We start from the raw sequence: 18,357 nt of genomic DNA on the forward strand, positions 1-18,357 counted from the left end.
CTACTTCATGGATGAATATGGAAACATTATGCTAAGTGTAGGGCTGGGGATGTGGCTCAAGCGGTAGAGCGCTTGCCTGGCATGCGTGCGGCCCGGGTTCAATCCTCAGCACCACATACAAAGAAAGATGTTGTGTCCACTGAAAACTGAAAAATAAATATTAAAAAATTCTCTAAAAAAAAAAAAAAAAAGAAACATTATGCTAAGTGTAAAAAGGTAATCTTTAACAACCACATGTTGTATAGTTTCCTTTATATGAACTGTCTCAAATAGCAAAGTAATTCGGTCATTGCATAGGCTAAGGCAAGAAGGAGGAATGGGAAGAAATGGTTAAGTAACTGCTAATGAGTTTCTTTTAGACTAGGCTAATGCCTCCACTACTTTCTGGATATACTAATATCTACTGAATTATATACTTTATATAGGTGAATTATATGGGCAATGAATTCTACCTGTTTAAATTTTTTTTTTTTTTTATAAATTTGGCCAAGCAGGGCTGGGGTTGTGGCTCAGCGGTGGAGCACTCACCAAGCACGTAAGAGGCCCTGGGTTCAATCCTCAGCATCACTTAAAAATAAATCAATAAAGGTATTGTGTCAAACTACAACTAAAAAATAAATATTTTAAAAAATATTTTAAAAATTAAAATATATCTAAAAAAATTAAAAATAAATAAATAAATAAATTTGGCTAGGCAGAGTGGTGTGTCTATAATCCCAGCAACTGGGGAGGCTGAAGCAGGAGGATCACAAGTTAAAGGCAGTGTTTGCAACTTAAGAGACTGTCTCAAAAAATTTTAAAAAAAAGAGGATGGAGATGAAACTCACTGGTAAAATGTCCTTGGGCTCACCCCCTAGTACCACTAAATAATATAGATTTTTAAAAAAATCTTTTTTTTTCAGAGAATGTCGTATCTTATCAAAAGAAACAAGCAATTCACAATTTTACTATTCACATATAACCACTGTTTTCAGTCCATTTATTTGAATATAAAAATATGTAATTTCAATGATACATACTTTTAGATGAAGTGAATATCTTTACATATCAACAATGAACGTTATTTCACTGAATGGCTAATCCAGAATTGGTCTATTATTGGATGATTTTTTCTGTCAAAATTTTTATTACAGAATAATGCTGCTATAATAAACATATTAATCAATCTTAGCACACATCTTCACAATCAATTCTAAGAACAATTGGGTCAAAGAATATTCTCAAGACTGACCACCTAATAAGACTCAAAAACAAGGTGGATGAAGAAGAGAATCCTTTCTGGGCATATAATCCCACAGGATTGGTGAACAGGGCCTAAATTAGCTTTAAGAAAGCACTACTGGGGCAGGGGATGTGGCTCAAGTGGTAGCGCACTCGCCTGGAATGCGGGCGGCCCGGGTTCGATCCTCAGCACCACATACAAACAAAGATGTTGTGTCTGCCAATAACTGAAAAATAAATATTAAAAACTTCTCTCTCTCTCCCTTAAAAAAAAAAAAAAAAGAAAAGAAAGCACTACTGGTTTCCAAAGGATACCAGGCATGGCTGTCAACTCCAATTCACTCTATAACATATTTCATTTTAAAAGACATTGAAAAAAAATGACATAAGCAAAATAAAAGGATGTAACTACATAAAATACCTAATATTGAAAAACTAAGAGCAACTCCAAAACTAAGAGCAAGCCCAAAGAAAAAAATCATAAGAACATTAATAACTTTAGGAAATGTTTCTTAAAAACAGGAATAAAAGCACATGCTTATAATCCTAGTGACTTGGGAGAGAGAGGCAGAAGGATCTCAAGTTGGAGGTCAGCCTCCACAACTTAGTGAGACCCTGTATCAAATAAAAAATAAAAAGGGATGGGGATTTAGCCTGGTAGAGTACTCCTAGGTTCAATATCCAATACCATACACACACACACACAAACACAAAGAAAGAAAGAAAGAAAAGGGGGGGAAAAAGGAATAAAAATTATTTATTCCATTACAGAGAATTTTTAGGGTCTTTTTAAATTTTTAGCAAAGAAAATATACACATTAATTCAAGCAGCAAATTTCAGAGCTAAAAGAAAACTTAAGTATCCCCAAATCCTTATTCCAAAGATTAGGAAATTGAAGTCTGGCTTACACAGGCATGGTCACCTAGCTGTTGAACACGAGTGTCTCAACTCTGTACAGTGATCATTAAAAAGGTTTCAGAGTTTCCACTGTTTACTGTAATATACTCTTTGAAGCATTTCCTAATAAAATATTGATGCCACACCCCTCAATATGTGAATTAAAACCTCAAATGCAATGTCAAACTTGTAAGAATTGAGGCTAATTAAAAAAAAAAAACTAAAAAATTAGCAAATCATTTATTGAGTAGAACAATAATTCTGAAACAATCTAAATCCTACAAGAGTGGTTCTCACATGGCACACTCCTCAAGGCCCTAAGTGTGTATGTCCTGATTTTTATAAGAATTTAAATACACAGAAAAGCAGTTATGTCTTTGAACCGTAATCCTCATAAAAGCTGTTGTTGAACACCTAGAACCCTTCCTTTAAAGTAAACAAAATGGGAAGATCTGGGTTAAAGACTAAAATATCAAAACTTGTTTAACTTTGCCATATTACTAAACAGTTTTTTTTTAACATATTGATTCTAATTTGCTGCTTCATTTCTCCACTATTCAAATCACAAACTATAAAACATACTGTATGTTTCATAAGGTTTTATATAATAGCATGCATTATTTTATAATGAAAAATTATTCATTAGACAATTGAATATGCATCTGCTGGTATAACAGAGATGAATAAAACAGTTTATTTCATTACTTGGTGTGAGGCATGAGAGAATCTACACAAGCCCAACACCAGCACATACAGCTTTGGTGGTAATACAGAGTTGTATAAAACTAGTGTGGAATAAAAATCCTATTCCACGATTCATTCCTTTATTACCTGTGCCTGTGACCTGACCAATACCTCCCTCTTGATCTTCACTTATAAAACTATAAATCAGGCAGGTTTTAAAACAACCTCTGGTATATATTTTTAAAGTTCCTAAAGATGAGCATACAACTTCTTTGTAATAAGGCAATTAAGAGCAGTAATACTGGAGATAAAAGCAGCAAAATGCCATTTTATTTAAATTTTCCAGACTTTCTGAGAAACAGAACTAGGTTAGGGTATTCCCTTAATTAGCAGAAGCAATCAGTCAGCAAAACTCAAATTCACCAGCATTTCAAACAATTTAATAACAGATAATTTAATAACTGGAGTACAGTAGCAGCCTTGGAAAAATATGCAATGTTACCAATAATTTATAAATTCCTTCAAGTACCTTTTCCAAGATGACATGCTTGTCAAAGCTATACAATTTCTAATTAATAACTGATATTGTTTTAGTGTTTACCATATGCCAAACACTATTCTAGGCATTTTCATGTAATATCTTGTTTGTACCCCAAAATTATGAGGTAGGTTATTATTATTCCCATTTCACAAACTAGGAAGTAAAAAACCAAACCAAAGGTAAGTAACCTGCCTGAGGTCATACAACAGGTAAATAGCAGAGAGATTTCTAAACTAAGTTTAGAAATTGTATTAAACATTTTGTATTAGTAAATGGAAGGCAAATTCATAATAACAAATGACTCTAAGAGCATCAAATTTTCAATCCTGATAATTATTCAACAGCTATTACGTAGAAGGCCCTTAAATAAGTGATTACAAAACAGACAAGGTCCCTGCTATTTCAGCTTTTCACTTGTGGGTGAAGAGAAAAAAAAAAAAAAATCATTTTAAGTCTTCACTACATTGGAGAAAATAAACACAAAAAGGAGATACTGAGCTTAGATCTAAATGACTTTAAATATCCAACCACATAAAAGGATAAACAAGTAAAAAGAACCTGAGGAAAGATGAGACATTATTTGTAAAACAAAAAAAGCAATGAAAAATGTGACAAACTGGAGAGGTAAACATGAACTAATTCATATAGGGTCTCTTAAACAGTATTCGTAAATAGTTTCTTAAGTTTGGTTTTCTTCTACTGGGCACTGAACCCAGGGCCTCCCACATGCTGGACAAGCCTGAGCTACATTTCCAGCCCTTTTCATTTTATTTTTGAGAAGTGGGTTTTGCTAAGTTGCCCAGACTGGCCTTCAAGTTTCAATACTTCTGCCTCAGTCTCCTAAGTAGCTGTTTATGTTTATGTTTATGGAAACGTTCATGGTAATGTTAATAGGGAATCATTGAAGGTTTTTGGACAGGGAAAGCACACAACCTGATTGGCATATGAAGTCACTTTGATTATATATTTAGAGTTGAAAATGAGACCAAGATAGGATAAGGACAATAATTACAGGAATTGTGAGATGGACTTTAGTTGTTATCAGAGGAACCGCAGAGCAGGCAGATCAAGATGCATTTTGAAGGAAAGATACAATAATAACAAGATTTGCTGACTGACTAGATGTGGGGAGGAAAGGCAAAGACTGTAATAAGGAATCAAGGATAACACCAAGACTTTGGCTCTAGTATCAGAAAGAACTGGATTCATATCAGAACCATCTACTAAGATTCAGTTTTAAATGTTCAATCTGTGATACCTAGTAGACAATCACAGTTAGCATACATAAGGGATCACTAATATTCAAAACTTAGCCAGGCATAGTGGTACACACCGATAAGGAATAATAGCTGCTTGGAAGGATGAGGCAGAAGGATCACCAAATATGAAGCTAGCAGAGGCAACTTTGCAAGACCCTATCTCAAAATCTAAAAAGGCTGGGGGTGTTAGTTCAGTGGTAGATTACTTGCCTACTACATGTGAGACCCTGGGGTTCAATCCCCAGTACTGCAAAAAGAAACAAAAAAACTTTACTACTGGACAAATTTACTATAAATAACATCAAATGAGATGTAAAATTGGATGGCTTACAGGTTAAGGAAAGAATGCAGTCACAAAAGGATCCTTGTTCTAAATTCACAATAAAATCTTCATCTATATATTAGTTATAAGTTAGTAATCTTCCAAACAGTGCTATTTCTTTTGTTCTTCCTGTCCCATCTAACTCCTGGTTGTCAGAATAAACTTCCATTTACACAAAGTCCAAACTGAAAAAGGTTCAAATACATAACTACCCTCCCAGGACTATTAGAGATCTAGTTCCTAAAAACTAAAGTACAAAAAAATGTTGTTACCACACCAACAGGTATATGGCAGCACTGCCTTTCCAAAGATAGATGATATATTTGTGAGAACACTAAGGACCAAAACACTATAAAAGCATTGTGTAAAATTTTAATTCTTTGAATATATTTCTTGAATTTTATTTTCTTCATACACCATCTTAGTTATCTGTTCAATAATGCATAATAAATTAGTTGATGTAGTATGTTTTGATTTAAAGTAAATATTTGGCTGGGAATATAGCTTAGTGGTATAGCACTTGCCTAGCATGTAGGAAGCACTGAGTTCCACCCCCAGCACTGCAAAAATATAAAGTAAAATCCTCATTTTTAAACACTGGGGAAAGAATGCTCATTCCTCTTCAGAATTTAAAATAATAACCTAGGGCTGGGGTATATTTGTAAAGTAAAGTGCCTGCCTAACAAGGGGTATAGGTGTGTTGCTCAATGGTAGAACATTTGGCCAGCATGTGCAAGGCCCTGAGTTCAATCCCCAGCACAAGAAAAAAGTAAGTAACATGTATAGGGCCCTGGGGTTCAATATGGGGGGGGGGGGGGGAGACCACTTAAGAATGGGCCAGGCAGTGGTGCACACCTATAGTCCCAGGAACTTGGGAGATTGAGACAGGAGGATTGCAAGTTCAAGGCCAGCCTCAGCAACTTACTAAGGCCCTAAGCAACTCAGCAAGACCCTATCTAAAAATTAAAAAGCACTGGGGATGTAGCTAAGGGATAAAGCGCCCCTGGGTTTAAAAAAAAAAAAAATGTATTAAGTGTTTTATGAAAATTAAGAATATATATAACATCATAAAATCTTTTAAAATCAGAAAAACTACTACTGTGCACAGTGGCACATACCTGTAATCCCCAGAGGATCAAGAGTTCAAAGCCAGCCTCAGCAACGGTGAGGTACTTAGCAACTCAGTGAGACCCTGTCTCTAAATAAAACACAAAATAGGACTGGGGATGTGTCTCAGTGGTCAAGTGCCCTTGAATTCAATCCCTGGTATCAAATAAATAGATAAACAAATAAAATCAGAAAAACTGAAATAAGGAATTTTAAACTTACAAAACTGAAAAATTCTAAAGAATATCTGCTCAAATTAATGTTTTCAAACTTCATACACATCAAAAATCATCTGGAAGGCTTGTTAAAACAGACTTTCAGGCTCCTCACCTCACAAACTGATTCAGTATATCAGGGATGGGGCATTAAGACCTTTCCTTTTTTAACTAAAAATCCATGATTCTGGCATTGCTAGACCTAGCATGAAGCATACTTTGCAAACCCCTACACTAATACAAAGTATACAATTTTTCAAAGATTCCTTTCCCCCCAGGCTTGAGACTACACATCTATCATACCAGCTATTCAGGAGGCTGAGGCAAGAGGATCACAAATTTGAGGGCAACCTGAGCAACTTAACAAGACCCTGTCTCAAAATTAAAAAGGTTAGGAATGTAGTTCAGTGGTAGAGTGTCTCCAGGTTCAATTCCAGTACCATGTACACATACACAAGAATCCTTTCCCTATTAATTTTGCTTAGGTTTCCATGGTGGAGCATGCCTGTAAACCAGAGGCTTGGGAAGCTGAGGCAAGAGGATCGTGAGTTCAAAGCCAGCCTCACCAACTTAGAAAGGCCCCAAGAAACTTAGGAAGACCCTGTCTCAAAATAGGGATGGGGGAAGGACACAGGATGTGGCTCAGTGGCTGAGCACCTCTGGGTTCAATCCCTAGTACCCCCTCCCCCAAAAAAAGAGTTTAAAACTGTATTATATGTACATACACACATATTTTTTTTCTTCTTTTTTAATACAATATGTCTGAATGTAACTCATATTAAATACAGTAAAGGCCAATCCAACTCTAGATCTAAAATTACATTTGAAACAAACTAATTATGTGATATTGTATAATAACATTAACATGAAATGTCTATAAATGGCAAATCTATACAGATTGGAGACTGTAGTAAGTAAGGACTGGGAAGAAGGGGATGAAGTGATCATTAATGGGTAAAAGAATAATTACACTAAAATCTATCAAAATATATTAAAATCAATTGAATTACACACTATAAACTCAGTGGTATATAAATCACATCTCAATAAAGCTGTTAAAGAAATTATGTGGAAGTATATACAACAGCTGAACAACATAACCAAATAATTGCCATTGTATTCACTCTTTTTTTTTTTAAAGAGAGAGTGAGAGAGGAGAGAGAGAGAGAGAGAGAGAGAGAGAGAGAGAGAGAATTTTTAATATTTATTTTTTAGTTCTCGGCGGACACAACATCTTTGTTGGTATGTGGTGCTGAGGATCGAACCTGGGTCACACGCATGCTACCGCTTGAGCCACATCCCCAGCCCTGTAGTCACTCTTAGAAATACATAATTATAATCACAGTATCAACAGTTTTATTTCTCATCTCAGACACACAATTCTATTCTACAATAAAAATTATTTCAAGTCCCAAATCAGACAGATTATATAGTATTTGTAAAGCGATTAAATTATAGGCACATGAGAATATAACCTTTGGGTTATATTATGCTAACAGGACTTACGTCTCATGAGTTCCAAAAAAGAAAATGGGTAGCTTATTTGTAGGTGGCTTTACAGCTCCATCAGGAACTTCATCTACCTAAAAGAAATATTTGAAAAATTAAAATTAAAATATTTTCAATCATACATACCTGAAAAAACTAAGAATAAGACATTCAAAACAGATAAAAAATGGACTCATTATCAAAAGCCCATAATCCTATATCTCCAGTTTTGAAACCCAAGAAGTTCTAAAACACAAGATTTTTCAAAACCTCATCTGGTAGCAAAACCTGGACTGACACTGAGGTTAATTCAGTCATTGCTAGTATTTCTGTTGTTTCTCTGCAGAAACATATTGTGTTAGATTATTATGTGCTATCCCAGACCCTACCAGCAGGAAAACGTGGCATAGGTTTCAACTTCCTAAAATTGTTGAATTATTAAACATATTTGGCCCTAAGCTTTTCATATAAAGTATGTGAACCTATTCCACAATCCTAAACAATATTTCTGTAGGAAAGCTACACAAAAAAACACAGTAATGTAAAGGAAAAAATTGGCCTGGGGTATAGCTCACTAGTACAGTGCTTGCTCAGCATGCATAAGAATACAAGAATTCGGGCTGGAGTTGTGGCTCAGTGGTAGAGCACTTGCCTTAGCAAGTATGAGGCACTGGGTTCGATCCTCAGCACCACATATAAATAAATAAATAAAAGGTCCATTGACAGCTAAAAAATATTAAAAAAAAAAAAAAAAGAACACAAGAATTCAATTCCCAGCACTGCAAAAAAAATATACAAATAAGGGCTGGGATTATAGTATAGTTCAGTTGGTAGAGTGTTTGCCTCACATACACAAGGCCCTGGGTTCAATCCCCAACACCACCCCCCCCCCAAAAAAAGTACATATATACCAAAAAAAAAAAAAAAAGAGAGAGAGAGAGACATTGCCAGGAGCAGTGGCCCACGCCTGTAATCCCAGCAGCTCAGGAGTCAGCAATGAGTGCTCTTAAATTCAATCCCCAATACTCTCACCCCAAAAAAGACATTAACAAAAGTTTAAAGCAGTATTACCCAAAGTATGAAACACATATTATGAAAAGATCCTCCATCTACATGGTTGAATCAGATGGGGTTATCTATTCCTTTTTCAGTTCTCTTTCAACCCTTTTAATTAAGGAAAACAGCATTAGGTGGTATTTGTTATATCTAACATTTCTGTAACATTTTACTCTCCTTTATTCCCTGTATTCAAACTAGAAAGAATTTAATAAATTCTGGTATCTAGAAAGAATTTAATAAATTTCTATTTCAAAGGCAATTTGATTGGGATTGGGGTTGTGGCTCAGCAGTACAGCACTCGCCTAGCACATGCGAGGCTCTGGGTTCAATCCTCAGCATCACATAAAAATAAATAAATAAAGGTATTGTATCCAACTACAATTAAAAAAAGATTTTTTTAAAAAAAAAGCCATTTAATGGGCTGGGGTTGTGGCTCAGTGGTAGAGTGCTCACCTAGCAAGCATGAAGCACTGTCAATCCTCAGTACCATGTAAAAAATAAATATATTTTTTTAAAAAGCAATTTAATTAAAAAAAAAAATCAGCTGACTGTTAAGCGTGCCGACTCTGTAAGCATTACACCATAGAAGTCCAGACCATAAATGTGACTTGCACTGGAAGGTTTCAGACACCAATAAAGTTATTACCATCCAGCACCACTAGAGACCTTAATTTCTCCATTTATACCTGTCACTTCAACCTGTCATTTCAACTTTGTGGGAAGGCCCTAAGAATTGAAAAAATCCTTAAGCCTTTAAAATAAAGAAATTTTCTGTCAATTTAGTTCATATATTTCTTTCTGTATTACATAGCTTTAGGAGTCTTTTCAAATGCTTATTATTAGCACAGACTGAGCTTAACAAATGTTAGGCAATTTTTTAAAAAATTAATTAAAAAAAAAACTAGTTAAGGATTACAAGAATATGTAAGACTTAGAAGTAATCCAGTTTGGAATGTATACGTAGACATAAAATGTTAAACCCAAAATGGGAACAAGATGTATTACCTTTACAACTGAAAACTTCAATACTCTGTAAAACAAAGATTTACAATTTCTAAGACTAAAGATGGAAAAAACATAATTCTTAAACACAGAATATGTCAAAACTAAATTTAGCTGCTTCCAAGGGGGGAAATGACAAAAAATTCCCATTGCAATCCAAATAAACTCATTAAAAGCAAGACTTGTTAAAGAAGGAAAATACTCTGGCCCTCCTAAAGCTACTTTATTTTTACTTTTAATAGCACTAACTCTTAGTCACCTAACATATTGAAGGGTGTGGGGAGGATGATGTGGGAGTAGAAAATTTTTTAAGAATTTCCACTTGGCTTCTTACTAGTGTGGCTTTGGAATCTGAATATGGATGTATCAGATGCCCTCAGATTTTTATAACTCAAAAATAAAGATGCCGGGCTGGGGATATGGCTCAAGTGGTAGCGCGCTCTCCTGGCATGCATGCGGCCTGGGTTCGATCCTCAGCACCACATACAAAGATGTTGTATCCGCCAATAACTAAAAAATAAATATTAAAAAAAATTCTCTCTCTCTCTTAAAAAAAAGGAAAACACATATAATAGCAAAAACAAGTTCAGAAATAATTAGATGTTCAATAAACTTTAAAAAAAAATAAAGATGCCTTGAAAAAAAAAAAGTATCTTGGAGGGACCTTAAACCTGTTCAGGTCCCTAGGCATTATTTAAATACTAAATATAGTGCTTTTTAAGTGCATGATTATGTAGCTAAGGATTGGTGGGGTTTTAAAAAATTCCAGTTTAAGGCCACTGCCCTCAAGAAGCTTACAATATATTTGAAGTCAAAACATACACAAAGTAAGAATTAAAAGATTTTCCTAAAGGGAACAGATTAGAATGCCAAATATTTATGATTAAAGATGTTCAAGTGAAACTCCACTGAAAAAGGAGACATGATAAGACTAACAAAAAAAAAAAAAAAAAAAGCTTTGAAAGGAAATATGTTAAACAGAGTCTATAAAATAGCTGGAGAGGAAAAAAGAAATCAAGAAACTATACTTGGATGGCACTCTCAGTTGCTCCCTCCATGATTCTGTTATCTAATGGGTATCTCTGCACATTCCTCTTTCCAGCTGACATAACTAGAACTATAGTCTTTAATTATTTTTGAGGCAAATTGGGAGTAAATGGTTTAAACAAAAGAATAATTACAACTTTAGAATATCTTAAAAAGATCTTGAGCTTACTCTAATGTATCGCAACATTCTTTAGGTTGTATCTATATGGGTCTTAAAAACTGGGTCCCATGAAAATCTAACAAAAGGTATTTTTCTGAAAATGGAGCTTAGGTATTTCACACAGTTTCAATTCCTAAGTGTCACAAAACATCCTGGGTCCTTGGAGATCACTCTATACAAGCAGATGTGATCCCAGAATCTGGTCCACTCCTCCTTTTGTCCATAGGAAACAAAAAAGTAAAATAACTTCTCAAGGTCATAAGGTAAACAACATAAATAAAAACCTGGAAATAAATTTTATGGACCTTCCTATTGACTAACTGAAAAATTTTCAAGAATATGCAGTCCTAAACACCTTTTTTTAAAAACAAGCAAATCCAGAAGGTTTCATCAACTCATGTATTTTTTTAAACCCTGCAAATTCAATTTAGTCAAATATACACTTCTGACATTCAAGAGTTTGTAATTCGCATAGGTTCCATTGATATTTTGTATTTTATTTAAAATTTAGTAAACGTCATGTTTCACTAGTTTTTAAACATAAATTTATTCTGGATAATTTCACCTACAGTGGAACATTAACTGGCATGTCATCTAAATATTTCCTATAAGAACACCTGTCAATGACTGTCAAAAACAAGCCATAGGGAAATAAATTTTGAGTATGTAAGAAAACTTAAATTTTTACAATTACATGGGAGATTACCGGGCAAAAGCGAAAATGAGAAATTACAAACGAGATAAAGAAAATCGAGGGGCAGAAAGGACACAGGAAAAAAATAATAGAAATGGCAGGAAGAAGGCCTCTGAGAATGAAGGGAGCACCGCTAAACGCGAAGGCTACAAATCACTTACTCGAGCTGGCCAATGAGGATAACCTTTCATCTTGGCGAAGATGAGGTCTCCAGGTTTGAAATCGCGAGTCATGTCTCTGGGGGGGCGAGGCCGGGGGTCCCAAAACCAAGAGGAGATGAGGCGGTGCGCGCGGCAGAGAGATGCGGGAGCGCGGATGAGCCCAGGCTCCCTCGCCGGCGGGCGGGGGAGGATGCCTCGGGGTGTCCCGACGGGCCTGCGAGGGACAGCAGGGAGGACGGTTAAAGCGAAGAAACCCGAAGGGAGGGGCCGCAGAGGGAGGGGGAGGGGCAGGGACAGCAAGGGTGGGGGTGGGAGAGTAAGAGGAGGGCCGCCTCCCGCTCCTCCCGGAGAGCGCGGCCTCCGCAGCTACCCCTCCAGGCTGGAGCAGGTCCCTAGCCTAAAAGACGCCACCACCTGAGGCAGGGATGCTGCCCTACCCCAGATTCCCTCCTCCCGCCCCATCTTTTCCAGGGCTTATTCCACGGGCTCAAAACCCCAAAAGGGAGGCGGACACAGTGACGAGAAAGATGGATTAAGGCGGACATTTCCCTTCCATCCACGCACAACCTCCCCCACAACCTGCTCCCCGACGGTTGCAGCCCCTGATCGCCCCTCGGCCGGGCCGCGTCCACTTCCCCGCTACAGCCAGAGAGGCCAGCGAGGGTGGGGGGCGGGGCGAGTGACCGCCGCCCGCTCACCTGCCGGGGCCGTGGGCGCTGAGGCTGCGGTGGCGGGCCGGCCGCCTCCGCCCGCGTCCACGCAAGCCACCTGCGCCACCAGCTGCCGCAGAGGCGTCTCAACGGCTAAGAATCGCAACCGCCGCCACCACTGCCGCCGCCGTCGCTGCGCCGCTCCCGCGCGGCTCCCGCTCGGCGCCCGCTAGCACTGGGGCGGGACCAAGTGCTCGCTGAGGTAGGGGGGATAGTATAGCACCCCCACAAAGTCTGTGACTCCAGAGCGGAGGTTTTGAAGACCCTAGATCCTCATGTTACCTTTTCACTAATAATTGTATTCAGCAGAAAAGAGAACTAGATAAGAAAGAACAAAGAAGTGAGGGAAAATAGCTGGAGTGGCTGTGGTTCTCCCCTGTGGTTTGTGGAATGGTCGGACCTGGCCCGCCCCTGCTGGCTGCTCTGCGTGTGTGTATTTGTATGTGTACTGTATGTAAAAGGCGGGGAGGGAGGAAGCGATTGTTGTGTATCGGGTTTGGGGGCGGATATCAGGGCCCATCGCACTTGGATGCGTATTAGGGAGAAACAGGCAGCCTGTTTTTGCATCGTTTCCCAGGGCGGGGAGGCTTTAATTCTTTCTTGGGCGATTTGCATCATACAAAAAAGAGGAGCTGTACAAAAGCCCATAGATAAAATTGGAGCACCAAGCGGTTGCAGGGTATGCAGCTTGTAGGCCATGCACCTCGCTGAATGAACCTTACAGTCTGCTTTTCCTTGAGATTGTAATATGAGAAAGTCTCATTCATTTCTTTTACATTTAAATCACCAAGAACTGTTAAGAAAAAATGCAGTCCCAACAAATGCAAAATGCTAAGGTTAAAAAACAATGACAGGAAAGCATAAGCTTGTTAAATAGGATGTGGGTTTGGGCCCAGACTAAATTATAGCTGCTTCTGAATTTCATTTCCCCAGTAGAATGGTACTGGTAGGTGGTACAAATTTCAAAATACTTTTCAAGGGATTTTAAAGATTACCTTATTTTTGATCCTTTAGTTTATGCATGTCATTAATATATTGGTAATAATATGCCCAGCATTCGACGTGATCTGATAATTTAATATTTTTACTCTTACCAGAGCTATGTCACCAGTATTGTCTTATTGTGTTCTTTACCATTCATTCAGGTTTACAATAAATATCTAGTGAATAAGGCATTTTGAGCATTAATAAAATTAATCTTAAATTTTGTTTCATCCTTCATTGAACCCCCTCAAAAGTACCTACTGTGTATTAAGCCCACTTTGGTGTTGTGATGTAGCTATGAGCAAGCACATTTACTTCCTATTTTAAAAGGGATGAAAATATATTTTAAAAGGATATTAAAATATGTAATTATTGATACATAGCTACTACTGCTTTAAATAAAGTATTCAACTGACAATAAATTAGAAAAAGCTTTATTGAATATACAAAAACAGCATGCCTTTTCAAAAGGAATGAATTTATATTCCCAAAGTAAAATGACCTGCAAGGAGTTTCAAAAAACTAAGTTGTAGCTTAAGGTTTGCAGAGGGTTCCATGCAGAGCAAAAAGGGAATTGGCAAGAGAGAGGAAATTGTTGGTGATATGGTTCCAACTTTCTCATCCTGAATTTGAGTTTGTTGACTACTATGGAGCTATCATTGGTTGTAGAGCAAGAAAAAAATAAAAATTATTCTTTAAAAATTTTTTTCTTACTGTTTTAAGGTAGATGATAGTAGAAAGAGGTTTGTGAAACTACTAAATGATCCATTTCTGTACATGTTTGGAGACTATGAAGGTGGCGAGGAAGGGCACAAAATTGCATAAAGAAATAATCATCATTTGTTGGCAAATCATGCATAGGAATGGGGCAGAAAATTGTACTGAAGAAAAGTCCAAGAAATCCAAAGTATCCCCCAGAAATCATTTTTTATGCAACTCCTTTGTTCTCAACACTGTAACTGTAAAGGCCTTCCAATTCCAAGTGTGGTCAGGGCCCAGCAGCATGGGCTTCACCAGGAAGCCTGGTAGAAATTCACCCCCTCCCCAGACCTATGGAATTGTTTTCTGCAGTTTAACCAGATCCCCAGGTGATTATTATATATATTCAAGTTTGACAAACTGTTATGGCCAATCCTACTACAGATTTAAGAGCTTAAAATCATGTGGGAAAGACAGATATATAATGAAATCTAATTGATGCTAAACTTTTTAATTAGTGACCAAAACTGAAGAGGCAGCAGCTAGTAAAGAAGGTGTGATTACTCTCAATGGGGAGGTCCTCAGAAAATAAAAAAGTAGAGGGAAAATGGAAAAGCATTGATATGTTAGTGTGAACAAACTTCAATACTTAGCCCTTGCTGTCCATAAATTTTGACAATTTCAATTTGTGACAGCCTGCAGACAACAGATGTTACCTTGTAAACAGCAAATCAGAGCAAAACAGGTGGACATTTCAGCCTCCAGAGAACAAAAGCCCAGGATCCCTGGGAGCAGGAATTCTGAATCTGAGAGGGGGGAAAAGGAGGGGAGGGGATGGAGAAGAGGAAAGGCTGAGCACAACACTGCCACTTGGAGAGCTTTCTCCCCAGCCATGCCTCATGCACCTATCCACAGGAAAAATAATACAATTTCCAAAACTAAATCAAGGGAAATCTTAATGTATTGAGGCAGAAACTTGACTTACATTCTGTCATGTAACCTGGGTTACCATTCCCATTTTCCAGATGAATAAAACAGAAGTTAAACAACTTGCCCAAGGTAATTCAGGGAGTCTAGCAGCCAAGACAACCTTCCAGCCCTTCAGTTCTCAAGGCCACCCCTTTTTGTGATCCCAAAGGGCCTCTAGGTGGGGCAGGGAAGCAGCAAGTCTGCAGGCAGAATGGCTTATAATTAGAAAAAGATGCTGAAGTGAAAGCAATCCAGTACTTTTATTCCAGCTTCAGATTTCCTAATCATCTCCCTCAACCCCACCCCATTCCTCAGCTTGACCCACCACCGGCTCATTCTGTTTAACTCCTTCTGGACCTAAAGGACTCAATCCAAAAACTACATCTGGAAAGATTCTGACATCGTCTTCCAGTGGCATCATTTTTGCAATATTTCCTACTAGTCTTTAGACTACTTAGAAGTAGATTCTATCTTATTCATCAGGGCATGCATTTTTCAGGTACTCAATTAATTTTTAAAAATAAATAATTATTGAAAGAATGAAAGGAAGGGGCACCACATGATAAACCCTGACAAAGCCCTAAAACCTTTGAGAAATCCTTCTATTTGGGCTGGAGTTGGAGCTCAGTGGTAGAGTGCTTGCCTAGCACACGTGAGACACTGGGTTCGATCCAGCACCATATAAAATAAATAAATAGGGGCTGGGGTTATAGCTCAGTGGTACAGCGCTTGTCTCGTGCATGTGAGGCACTGGGTTCAATCCTCAGCACCTCATAAAAATAAATAAAGATATTGTGTCCATCTTTAAAAAAAATCTTTAAAAATAAATAAATAAGGGACTGGGCTTGTGGATTAGCGGTAGAGCACTAGCCTCGCATGTGCAAGGGCCTGGGTTCGATCTTCAGCACCATACAAAAATAAATAAATAAAAATAAAGGTATTGTGTCCAACTACAATGAAAAATCAAATATTAAAAAAAATAAGTAAAGGTATTGTGTCCGTCTACAACTAAAAAAAAATTTATAAATAAAAAAATACTTGGTATTTATTTTTGTTTTGACTTTATGTGTTTTTCTGTATTTAAAGATTGACCCTTTAAAAGCACTTTCTTCACTAAAAATACATTCATTTGAATGGAAATCTTTATAAATGAGATTCAATGTTTATTATAAAAAATTTAGCAATGATAACCACTTGGTTCATATCTCTTATCTAATTCCCCACCTTAATACACAGAATTAGCAACACACCTTACACTTAATAGCATTTACAGGAATTATTGATCTGTTTATTTTCTTATGTGTGATGTTTTAAGTCTCATGATAAAGAACCAGTGAGAAGTTAGCAAGAACACAGGAAAAGTCAAGAGCAATAATCAAAGAACAAGTTCAGTCAGGGATGTCATCAATTCACCCAAGGCCTTCCTTCCCATGAAAATCAAGAAGCATTGGAGTTTTAGTCTCAGGTGGAGAGAAACCAAGATGTATTAGCTGGTGAAACAATGACTAGACATACAGCTAAGCAGGTTTACCAATGGATAGAAAAGAGTTGTTTTCAGACACAGAGAATAAGAAAAGTCTGAATGAATCTGGACTCACTGGATAAGTCAGAAAGCAATTGGGCAAGGGCAGGGATTGACAGGTGAACTATGAATGTATATTGTAAATCTGCCTAGACTGTGTGCTGTTCCAGTGGAATTTTTTAATTATTTTTCTACTGGGGATTGAATCAAGTGGTACTTTATCACTAAGCCATATCCCTAGTACTACATCTCCAGTCCTTTAATTTATTTTTATTTATAATATTTTGCAGTGTTGGGAAGGGAACTCAGGACATCATGGATGCTAGGAAGAACTCTACCATTGAGTTACATCCCCAGCACTAATTCTTTGAGACAGAGTCTCTCTAAGTTATTGAGGGTCTCTCTAAATTGCTGAGGCTGGCCTCCAACTTGTGATCCTCCTTTCTCAACCTCACATGTCACTGGGATTATGGGTCATCATTCCTGTCTCAGACTTTTGGTTTGCTTCTTTCTTAAATCATCATGTGCAGTTTCAGTTAAGGCTTGTACTATCCCATATGTCCATGTACCACCTCTTTTTTACTCTTCTACCTTTTTTGTGTGTGTCTTTTCTCCTTCTTCACCTCTTCTTTATTCTACAGTCTTCTTCCTTTTCCTGTATATTCTCACTTCCTGATTTTGGCCAGTTGATGTCTTTTATTATCTTTGTTCCTTTAATTCTTGTAGGTCAGCTTTCTCAGCTGTTTTCTGAGAACAATAGCATAACTTGAGAAAGTAAAAAAGCATAAATTGGGGAAAGGGGAGTTCAAACAGGCAAGCTAGAGAAATGCTGTCAAAGTTACACAGATTTTTTTTTTCTTCTTTCCTTTATTTGGTATTGAATCCAGGGGCACCAAACCACTGAGCCACATCTCCAGCCTTTTTTATTTTTTATTTTGAGGCAGGGTCTCATTAAGTTACTCAGGGCTTCACTAAATTGCTGAAGCTGGCTTCGAACTTGCTATCCTCCTGCTTCAGCCTCCCAAATAACTGGGATTACAGGAGTGCACCACCATACCCAGCTCTTTTTTCACTTTTTATTTTTAAATAATTATAGATTTGCAGGAAGTTGCAAAAATAATACAGAATGGTACTATGTACCCTTCACGGATTTCTCCCAACAATTAAATTTTACATAACTAGAGAACAATGACAAAGCCAGAAAATTGACCATGGTATATTGTGTAAATATTTTTCTCTGACATCTTATCATATGTGTAGATTCCTGCAACAACTATGGCAATCAAGATCCAGAACTATTCCATCAGAGTATACAGGAAAAGTTATCATCTTCTCCTCTAACTCTTAATTCCTAACCCTTTCAATCACAAGTCATTTCTCTATCCCTATACTTTTGTTGTTTGAGAATATTATATATATGGTATGTCATAAGGTATGTAAACCTTGGAGATTGGCTTTTTTCACTTCTCTTGATGATGCTCTTGAAATTCATCCAAGTTTTTTGGTTTTTTGTTTTTGTTTTTTGGTATCTATTGATACCAAAAATCTTAGCTTTTTATTTCTGAATAGGATTTCATAGTATGTGTGTACAAAATTGTTAAACTACTTACCTATT

General features: G+C 37.2%; 1 protein-coding gene across 4 annotated transcripts in view; it reads right to left on the bottom strand.

Moving 5' to 3' along the window:
* Positions 1-12,724, bottom strand: part of Psip1 (PC4 and SRSF1 interacting protein 1) — a 45,241-nt gene extending 32,517 nt beyond the window's left edge. For all 4 annotated transcript variants that reach the window (XM_077797041.1, XM_077797042.1, XM_077797043.1 and 1 more), the window contains exons 1-3: positions 12,557-12,724; positions 11,859-12,072; positions 7,754-7,830 (exon numbers count right to left, since the gene is read on the bottom strand). In XM_077797041.1, the coding sequence (XP_077653167.1) occupies positions 7,754-7,830; positions 11,859-11,930 (149 nt within the window). In that variant the 5' untranslated portion in view covers positions 11,931-12,072; positions 12,557-12,724. The remainder of the gene's footprint in view (positions 1-7,753; positions 7,831-11,858; positions 12,073-12,556) is intronic.
* Between the last annotated feature and the right edge of the window lie 5,633 nt (positions 12,725-18,357).

The sequence above is a fragment of the Urocitellus parryii genome, chromosome 4 (genome assembly GCF_045843805.1).
Source record: "Urocitellus parryii isolate mUroPar1 chromosome 4, mUroPar1.hap1, whole genome shotgun sequence".
Lineage (NCBI taxonomy): Eukaryota > Metazoa > Chordata > Mammalia > Rodentia > Sciuridae > Urocitellus > Urocitellus parryii.